The sequence below is a fragment of the Microtus ochrogaster genome, chromosome 6 (assembly GCF_000317375.1).
Source record: "Microtus ochrogaster isolate Prairie Vole_2 chromosome 6, MicOch1.0, whole genome shotgun sequence".
NCBI lineage: Eukaryota > Metazoa > Chordata > Mammalia > Rodentia > Cricetidae > Microtus > Microtus ochrogaster.
In genome coordinates this window covers 10703522-10714180 of record NC_022013.1, presented here as the reverse complement: position 1 = coordinate 10714180, position 10659 = coordinate 10703522, and the positions used below count along the sequence as shown (strand labels likewise).

The 10659-nt window shown below is 50.9% G+C and overlaps 1 protein-coding gene across 1 annotated transcript in view; it reads right to left on the bottom strand.

The window, feature by feature from the left end:
- The window catches only part of Tmem37 (transmembrane protein 37), a 6502-nt gene extending 3871 nt beyond the window's left edge, over nt 1–2631 (bottom strand). The window contains exon 1 of the mRNA XM_005348263.2: nt 2553–2631. Within this exon, the coding sequence (XP_005348320.1) occupies nt 2553–2573 (21 nt within the window). The 5' untranslated portion in view covers nt 2574–2631. The remainder of the gene's footprint in view (nt 1–2552) is intronic.
- Between the last annotated feature and the right edge of the window lie 8028 nt (nt 2632–10659).

Sequence of the window (10659 nt, the reverse complement as noted above, 5' to 3'; positions counted from 1 at the left end):
GGGGTTGGGAGGGCCGGGGCGGGGTGGCATGGAGGGTTGTGCTGCTGAGTGGTAGCAGTCAGTGCAAGAGCCGGCTGGAAAAGAGGAAGTGGGCAGCCAGTCCTGCCCCTGCCCCAGAAGTTTCATCTCTGTAGCTAAGGCTATCCCTTCAACCAGGGCCTTGACCTCCTCCACTAAACAACACTTCTCATTCTCTCTTCATTCTCTCTTTTACCCTGAGACCCTGACCGGTTCCAGCTGACCTGTTGCCTGAGGTCAAGGGCTACCGAGGCCACCCCCAATGCCATGTCATATCATCCTCTGCTCTCCAAGACCAACAGCACCCCAAGAATGCATACTGGATTCATACTCATGCCTCACATTCCTGTATCCACTACTCTGCAAGGGGTGCTCTGTCCAGGCCTGGGTCAGGCCACCGTCCCCGCATTGGCCACCCCAACACACTGACATTTCTTCTGCAGCCTGCTCAGGACCAACCTAACTGTTCCTTTCAGCTCCACAGCTAGCATGATCCAGGCCACGTGCCCACCCTTGCTCCTGGGTATAGACCCTCATTCGTGCTAGGCAAGCGCTCTGCACCTGACTCACACACATGTGCGTGAACACATGCACCCGCGCACGTGCGTGCGCACACACACACACACACACACTTTTTGGTGTCTTTTATTCTGAGACGGCCTGATCATACTCTAGTCTTTGAACCTGCCATCTTCCTGCCCCAGTCTCTCAAGGAGATGAACAGAGACCTGCACTAACAGGTCCTGCCTTTTAGCTGTCACTCATTCCCCCTTCCACCTCCTCTCCACTGAAGGGCGATAACAGTACCTGACTCCTAAGGTTGCTAAGGGGGTGAAGTTATTGGCCAAGTTGCCCTCAGAGTAGAGACAAGTGCACTCTGTACCCTGCACTAACATGGGTGTAGCTCATGGTCCTGACTGCTACACACAGCTGAGCCTGGGGCAAACATGCCTGTGCGGTCCTCCCTTCTCCCTCATCCTCTCCCTACCCTCTCTCCTCTTTTCTTCCTCCTGCCCCTCTCTTCCTCAGTCTCCTTTTCTCTCCCTCCTCCTCCATCCTCCATCCTCCTCCCTTCCTCTCCTCCCATGACTTCTTTTCCCTGTCTCTCTCCTCTTCCTCCCCTTGCTTTACCCCCTCCTCCCCTCTCCTCCACCCTCTTCCTTTCTTCTCCTCCTCCCCTAGAAAGGGGCTCCTATCTGTGGTTTTTGTACCTCTTAGCCTAGCTCCTCCCACACCCCCACACTGGTTTCTGGGCATCTCCTTGGGGTACCCCCACACTTGTTTGGGGGTGCCCCTGTGCCTTTCTCCCTATGCCTTCCTCCCAAGGTCCCTCCCTGGAGATGACCTGGAATATGCCCAGGAACAAAAACAAAACAAACAAACAAAAAGAAGCCGCTTAACCAGAGTCTCTGTCTGTTGCACCCTGAGTTCTGGTTAAAAGGGTTTGGGGGTGGCCTATGCAGGGTCTTTTTCTTGTCACCAAAGGGGTGGGTGAGGTTTGGAGGCAGGGAAACTTGAATTTGTCTACAATCTGTCACCTGGCTACCCACTGTGGGCAGGTCACTTTTGAGCCTCAATTATCTCTCTGTAAAATGGGTAGAGCTGTAGGGGTGGCCTGTGTCTATAATGCCAGTTATTCAGGAGACTGAGGAAGGAGGATAGATAGATAGCCCAGGGGTCTGAGACCATCCTGAACAACAAAGCAAGATACCGTCTTTCTTAAGCCGTATCGATAATGATAAAAATAATAATGACGGCTAAAGGAGAGACACTACCAACATTATCAGTGTCATGGGGCCTGAGCATTTGAAGGCAGAGTCAATGACATATCTACTCCTCAGGACAAGACTAGACAGTGGACAGCCTGGAGCACAGCCAGACACCGGGATGCCTGGGTGAGCAGGAAACAAGCCGCGGGGTAGTGGACACTTCCCGGCCGCCCTTTGAATGGGGTCGGAATGTCGAGATTCTCAGCCAACACAAACACTCTCGGCACTGCCCCAAAAGAAGCCAGATCTTAAAGGACCTGGGATGTGGGGTCCCCGGTGAGTACTCTTCCACCTCAGTTCTACCTAGCTCCCCAAAGGCCTTTTAGAGAAGATTATCTTTGCAGTCCCAACTCCCAGAAAGTTCTGACTTTGCAAGCAACTAGTCCACCATTACGTAAACCAAGTCTAGCCTTTTGCAAATCCATTCTGTCGGTCCTCCACTCCAGAAGCCCAGTTTTTAAAAACTCCCAACGACCCCTGAGGAAAGGCTAACTCACAGGTCATTCACTGATGACCCCGCAGAAAGTTTGGTGGCCTCTGGTGCCCTCAGGGGTCAAGAAGGCTGCACAGAGCGAGCTGCACTGGGGAGCAGGTACCCCCAGATCACTCTCAGAGAAACCTTCCCGGGGGCAGGGGAGGTTACCAGCAAGAACTGCGCATTTGGGAGTTGTCACCCTGACCCAAGGCTTCAGTCACTGAGGGTTTCCAGTCCTCCCCATGGTAGGCTATACCCCGACTCTGCGCCCCGCGGGCCCCTCGGGCTACCTGTGCGCCGATGGCCGTCATGCTGCACCCTGGGCAGCCGCGCTGTTGCCTGGCCTAGCTGTCGCACTCCGGCTGCTGCACTGGGCTGCCGGGCTGGCCCTCTCCCGGGGCGGGGCGCAAGTCAGGGGGCGGGGGCATTGCGCTCACTAGGCTGCTCGGGTTACGCTGACTCAGCGCTCTTGGTCCCCGAGAAGGGGTACCCGGTGACCCCGCTCGCGATCTTCGCCTCTATACAGATTCTTCGAGGGCTGGGAAATTTGGTTCCGGTCCAAACTTGAAGGGCCGCGTGGCCCGAAGGAGCACCTGGGTGCAAAAGGCAAAGGATCCCGCCTGGATTCTGGATTCTACACCCACTGGTGACCTTGGACTGCTAGTTTAAAGTCGCTGAGCCTTGGTTAATAAGTGAGATAATGTGTGATTGACTGGGCTCTTGCAAGGCTTTTGTGACGCGTGAGTGGACCAGAACCCTCTGGGGGCTATCACTTGCTTTAGTTTGCCTTTGAAGGAGGACTGACAGGATCCTTGTCTCCTGATCCCCTTAGGGACTATCAGCAAATATTAGGCTGGATGTTGAGGCAGACTCCTGTAACCCCAGCATTTGAAGGGCTGAGGCAGAGGGATTGCCTCCAGTTAGAGGCCAGTCTGGGTTACATAGTAAGTTCAAGAGCACTCTGGTATAGAGTGAGACCCTGTGGTCACTGAAAGAGGAGGGAGGAGGGGGATGGGACGAAGGGGGAGGGAAGGAAGAAATGAGGGAGGGGAAGGGGGGACAAGAGGAAGGAGAGGAGGGAGGTGAAGGTCCAGCATGCTCAAGTCCCGGGGTTCATGTTCCAACAGCATGAGTAAATGGGGCGGGGAGGGGGGGAGGGGGGAAGAATGGGTATACTAAAATATTCCCAGCCTCAAAAGGATGTATGGTCAGGACCAAAGGCAAGGGTTTCCACAAGTTCTGTCTACCTCCTTCAGCCCCTGTGGGGAAGAGGGTAGGCGGGGTCCTGATTAAGGTAAAACAAGATGCTGGCTAAGGTGTAGATTAGATGGATTGAATCATCTAGTTTATTCTGGCCAGTGGACAGCTCTCTTTTTATCTAAGGACATTGGACTTTGAAAGCACTGCACAGTAGTGGCGGCGCACGCCTTTAATCCAAGCACTTGGGAGGCAGAGGCAGGTGACTCTCTGTGAGTTCAAGGTTGGTCTGGTCTGCAAGAGCTAGTTCTGGAACAACTAGGACAGTTACACAGAGAAACTATGTCCTGGAGGAAAAATAATAAAGCATTGCATGTATGTCTCCCTGGAAGAGCCCTGGGGACAAATGGAAAGACAGTCAGCATTCATCTTCTGTTTCCATGTTCATCTGGGTCCTTCGCCATCAGAGAAACCCTTGGCCAGTTCTGGGACAGGCAGATGGGGTGTGTAGGCCTCTCCTTGCCTTCTCTTGCCTTTCTGTTCAGAGCGAGCACCACCCAAGAGACTGGCAAGCATGCTGCTGGGCCCCTTCCCAAAACTGTGACCCTTGGGACTGGGGTGAGATCTGTAGTGAGAGACGTTGGTGCTGCCAGCTCTGGGGCTAGAGAGACCTGAGCTAAGGCCGAGGGCAGGAGGCCAACTCCAGCGCTGGGCTCGCCAGCCTCAGGGCTCCTCTCCCCAGACCAGGAGTCTAGAAGCCAGGCATTCGTTCCTCTGAAGCTCCGGACTCCATTGGAAGATCTCACAGAGAAGGAGGACCAACTCCAAACAGGGAGGCGTTTAGGGGGGAAGGAAGAGGGAAGGAATGGCCATCTCTGCAAGCAGCTCTAGAATATTCTGCCAGACTGAACTGGACTACTCTTTTCCACCTGACCTGAGGTTGGCTGGTGCCTGGAGAGCTCAAATGGTAGGGAACTTGCCTGGCCTGCAGCAGGCCCTGGGTTCCAAACTCAGCACCACATGCCGGGTGTTAGGCTATAGGTACCTGTCATCACAGCATTGGGAGGTAGAGGCAGGAGGATCAGAAGTTTGGTCATTCTTGACCTCACGAAAAGCTTAAGGCCAGCTTGGGTCACATGAAACCTTGTCTCAAAAAGGAAAAAAAAAATGAGTCGTTGGGTTTCATAATCTGCACCCATCTGGTGCCTTCTGAGATTGCTAGACGGGCTGCGCATGTCTGCGGGTAGGGTGCCTGTTCGCTGACGTTTATAAGAATAGAAAAGTCTTGAATCAGTTGAATTTACTGCCGCACGCCTTGTCAGCAAGAAGCTCCAAGAAGCAGAAATGAGGAAGTATCTGTCCAGTTCCCAAAAGGAGCACGGAACAGAGGCCTGGAGTCTGGGTGGGGCTTGTGCCAAGATCTGACACCCTCGGCTTGAAGCATCCATCACACTCCCTCGGCACACCCTCCCGCAGTGACACAGCGGAGATAAACACTGTCTGGCAGAAACACAACTATTCCAAAGAGCGACCCCTGTGCTGTGAGCCAGCGCACACCTCTAAGCACCAACACTCGCTCTCCATGCAGAGGCAGGTGTTCCCAGTGAGATCTACAGAGTGATCCCACTAGCCAGGGCTACACTGTTTGGCCTGTCTCAAAAACTCTGGGGTAAGAAAGCCTGAAGCCTTTCTCCCTTTGGCTGTCAGACATGAACCCCAAGGAATTGGAATTTCCCAAGGAAGCCCAGGCTGGGGAAGGAAAGACTGCCCAACATCAAAGACAAACAGAGATTTGTCTCTAGGAAGAGATTTTTGCACAACGGTAGCAACTGGTTAGACCACCTTGCAGGAGAAACCGAAGCCGAGACACCCTCTGTTTAAACCTGAACTTCACATCGGGACCCTCAGGCTGGACTCGGGGGTCATGACCTTTTTATTTGTCTGTTTCTTTCACTCCCACTTGAGGGCCAGTGGCAGAGTTGACTTGTCAGGTTGCCAGGGTCCGAGCTATGAGCCTTATAACCGTAGCAGCACCAGGAGTGTCCGTGTAATGGAGTCTGTGGTGGACAGGGATGGCAGGGTAGGACCCCAGGCAGTAGAGTCACAGGCAGTGTGGACACACATGTGGCCTTCCAGACCGCTCAGAACCTCTTTTCCTTGATATTCCCTGCCTTTTCTCCAGATGGTCTGACAGGTTGAGCCTCTGCCCTCTCCTCCTAGTCATAAACTTGGCCAGACTTAGATAAAAATGAATGTCAAAAAAAGAGGAAGTCAGCAGAGCAGCGGTGGTGCACGTCTTTAATCCCAGCACTTGGGAGGCAGAGGCAGGCGGATCTCTGTGAGTTCGAGGCCAGTCTGGTATATAAGAGCTAGTTCCAGGACAGCCAAAGCTATTACACAGAAAAACCCTGTCTCAAAAAACAAACAAACAAATAAATGAATAGAAAATAGAGGAGCCCCTGCTCCCCTGTCCCACACCTTCATCTGACAAGACCCAGGCCCAGGTCCCTAAAGTTCCCAGGTGAACGGATGCTAATCAGTGACTCTACATGCACTGACGTCATTGGTCGGTAAGCAAGCACTGCCCACAGCTCTCCCACTCAGCTTGGTCTTTGCACACATTCTCTCCTCTGTCTGGAACACTCTTCTTTAAGATAGCAGACCTGAGCAGGAAGTGCAACTCAGTGGGAGAGGGCTTGCCTGTCACAGACACACGTGTGTGCAAGTCCTGAGGTTTGACTGCCAGCACCACAAACAAGAAAAAAAACAGGGCTGGAGAGATGGTTCTGTTGGTAAAATGTTTGCTTTGCATGCACAAGCACATGAATTCAATACCCAGAACCTACATAAGGCAAGCTAGGCCCTACAGCATTATCTCTCTCTCTCTCTCTCTCTCTCTCTCTCTCTCTCTCTCTCTCTCTCTCCACTTCCCCCTTCCTTCTCATCCTTGCTTTTCCTTCACAGCATCCGCTCTGTCCAAAAACAAAAATACATAAATCAGGACAGCCATCCAGTAAGGGAGGACACATACTCCAGTTAAGCTGAGCAGGGAGGTTGATTTTATAGACTGAAAGGGGGCTTGAAGAAAACAGAAACTTGAAACAAAAAGGCAGGTTGGACATTTCAAAGTTTCTCTTTCTCATAAGGTGGGGACAATAGAAAAACACTGGTGTCAATTTAGCATCAGATTGCTCCAGCCTGCCTTTTGAGCAAAAGGATTAAGGCAGGGAGAAACCTCATTATCAGGACGGAAGTTGGCCTGTTCGGGGAGTTGGGTTGTTTCCCTAATCCTTATTTCTCAGAATATGGGTTCATTGCAGGCAATGACAATTCATTGATTCACTTGGACAATGAATCAATCAATCAATTAATTAAGGCTGGGAGATGCCTCTGGCAATAATGTCTGAGCCAATGCCTCATTGCAAGCATGAAGATCTTAGTTTGTTTTTGTAATCCCAAGAACTGAGAGGAAGAGAGATCTTGGGGCTTGCTGGTCACTCAGTCTTGCCTACTCAGTGATCTCCAGCCAGTGAAAGATTCTTTTTAAGAAAAGAAAAAATATGGGAGGGGGGCAAAGATGGCTCAGTGGATAAAGCGTATATATATATATCTCCATATGAAGCATGGAGCAAAGAGCAGCCTCTGTAAAGTTGTCCATATGCATGCTACCACACGAGTGCCCCCCAACACACACACACACACACACACACACACACACACACACACACACACACCACGACAACAACAAAATGGACAGCTTTGGATTTTTTTTTTTTTTTTTTTTTTTTTTTTTTTTTGGTGGCTGGAGAGACAGCCGTGGGTGCTGGGAACCGAACTCATATTTTTGGTTGTGAGTCTAGCCTTTAACGGCTGAGCCATCTCTCTAACCCACAGCTTCTGATTTTTAATAGCTCAGAGAGGCCAAGGGGCTTCGCCAGACCGTCACGAAGCCAGGCACACAGTGAATACTGAACAAACATTAGATGAATAATTGGGTTGATCCAAGTAAACAGCGTGGGAGGGAAAAGTCCAGCCTCCATGGAAAAAGTGTTTGGGTTTAGCGGTAAATTCTCCCAGGGCTGGGGAGATGGCTCGGTGTATAAAGGCACTTGCTGTGTGAGATGAGGACCAGGGTTCAGATCCTCTCTGCGTATGTAACTGCTTTCTGAATATTTACCTCATGTCCAGAGACAAGTGCAGCTCTTACCCCTCATCAAAGGAGCTACTCTTTACAACAGACAGAGACCGTAATAGAGAACCATGGCCAGACAAAATAAAGAGAACAAGTGATCGTGGGTTGTCCAAACCCAACACATCCATCTACCTCACAATTCCTGTACCGAAGGCTCAGGGAACACCATGGAAAGGGTGGGAAAAGATCATAAGAGCCAGAGACCCAGGAAGCCTGCTGTGAGACTGTCTCCTAGAAGTGACAGAGAAGCTTCATCCATGACACTAACAACAAGGCCTCCTAAACAAGACCTGAAGAAATCTAACACCAATAAACACGCTAACATGGAAGGGGGAAATCCATAAAAAAAGAAGTACAGACCACCAAGGAATGCTGAGAGCAGGGGAAAGAGCCTTCTTCCCCTGGGATGAGACCCTTAACTGGTTATCCAATACCAGATAGCCCTGGAGTCATATACACACAGATAACGCTGAACCTAAACTGAGCAGGGTGTATCTGTGCTTGAGGCGTATATGTGTAACAATACAAAGAAAGAGATGGAGCAAGGTGGGAGAGGGTAGCTAGGAGGGGGTGGAGGGAGGAAACGGGGAGAATGACTCAATTATATTTTAGTTTAAAATATTTTTTTAAAGTTTGGGGGGAGTGATATAGGAAGACAGTTGGTGTCCTCCTCTGGCTTCTTGCTTGCACATGGACATGCATGCACTCAGATCACACTCATGCACACACACACACACACACACACACACACACACTATTTCCTGAACTATACTAATGATCCTTGAACGTATCTTCTCCCTTTCCTTTCTATTCCCTTCCCAGCCTCCCCAGTTGTGCTGGTGAGTTTTATGTCAACTTGACACAAGCTAGAATCATCAAAGAGGGAGCTTGAGAAAATGCCTCCATAAGATAATGCTGTAGGCAAGCTTGTAGGGCATTTTCTTAAGTAGTGATTGATGGGAGAGAGCCCAGTCCATTGTGGGTGGTGCCATCCTGGGCTGGTGGTCATGGGTTCTACAAGAAAGTAGGTTGAGCAAGTCAAGGGGAGCAAGCCAGTAAGCAGCACTCCTCCATGGCCTTTGCACCAGCTCCTGCCTGCAGGAGCTTGCCCTGTTTGAGTTCCTACCCTCACTGCTTTTGATGGTGAACTGCTATATAAAACTGAAATAAACCATTTCCTTCCCAAGTTGCTTTCGATCACGGTATTTATTCAGCAATAGTAACCCTAAGACACCAATCTAGCCCCATGTTTTCCCTCTGTCTTTCTGTTACCCTCTCCTCTTGGCCTTCCAGTTGCCCAGCTTCTGCCCACTGCAAGACCCTCATCTCTCTAACAAGCCTGTGTAGCACCTTTATTAGACCCTCTGGGCATCTTTATTTCCCCTTCCCAAGGCCCAGGAGACTGGAGGAACCTTTCCCTCAGCCATCTGCCCCATATCTGGTCCCAGTTCCTCATGTTCAAGGCTCTAACTCCACCTGCCTGCTCAAACCTGGACAGAGCTCTGCCTGCCCTCAGAGGCTCTGAACTGATGGTTCTCTGGGGAATAGGCCTTCCTGGGATAGCTGTGGGGCTCTGGGGGCCTCCTTGACCTCTCCAGCCAGAACAGTGCCTCCCCATCCCCAAACTTGCTACTCTACTACCTTTGTATATCAGTGTGTGTGTGTGTGTGTGTGTGTGTGTGTGTGTGTGTGTGTGTGTTTGTGTGTGTGTCTGTGTCTGTGTTCTTGGGGGTCAAACCCAGGACCTTGTACATACTAAGAAAGTACTGTACCCTGAGCTCCACCCACAGCCACCTCTGGATACTCTTGATCACCAGTTAATACTCAGTTTCCTTTATTTTCCTTCCTTTCCTATTTACCCCTCCCTTCTCCCGTTCCCGTCCTTTGTCTCTCTTCCTTTTATTTTCTTCTCCCTCCTCTTTCCCTTTCCTCCCCTTCCTTCCCGTTCTCTTCCCTCTTCCTTCTCCTCTTGTCCCACAGAGCGCAGACTGATCTCACCAGTCCTCCTGCCTTCTCTAACACAGAGATCCCCGAGAGATGGGACTTTGTCCCTCTGTCCCTGCTCTGTGCCAGACCCCTGGAGGAGAGCCTGTGTGCAAGGCTTGCTGATGGGCCAACCAAACAGCAAATGTGTTCTGACAAATACTTCCCTCTGCGAGCCTCAGTTTCCTGTCCAGTGGTTTGTGTTTTGTTGTTTTTGAAAACAGGGTTTCTCTGTAAGCCCTGGCTGTCTTAGAACTCCCTCTGTAGATCAGGCTGGCCTTGAACTCAGAGATCCATCTGCCTCTGCCTCCTGAGTACTGGGACTAAAGGCGTGTGCCACCACTGCAGGACCATGTATAAGGACCCCAGAAGACAATGCGTAAGAACTGTCAACAGTTCCTTCCATCCCTGTATATAGGGGCCTTATGATCTTAGTCATCCCCCTGCCCAGGGTGTCCAATATCTGGTGGTCTTTGTTTGGGTTAAGGCTTCACCTCAGCCCCTGGCATCCATATATCCAAAAAGTCTGGATTGTTTGGGTGGAAAGTCCCATTCCGAGCCACCTCCCCTGGGAGTTGCCTCAGTCCAGAGTCCACCTCCGAGAAAGCCCGCCAAAGGGTGATTCCCTCCTTAGAGATGCTCAAGACCACTCCCACAGGGTATTTAAACTGCCCCCCCCAGAACAAACACGTGGTTTTCTGGTCTCCTCTCTGGGGGCTGGAAGGCCACCCGGAGCGTTAGGATTCATTAAACGTGGGCTTTTTCTAATTTGGTTTGATTTGGTCTGATTTGGATTATTGCATCGACAGAAAGGTTTATTGGGATGCAAAAACTTTTTAGTTCTTGTTCCCCAGGAACCTCGAAGTAGAGTTGGGCCCATCTGTATTGAACATTAGTTTGGGGAGGCCATCTGGTCCCTGGAGGGCTCCCCTTTAAGAAGTGGGGTGCACAAACTGAAATTCTCTGAAGAAGCTTCTCTGCTTGACTTTGGCTGACTGGAGCATCAAGACTGTGGAGCCCTATCA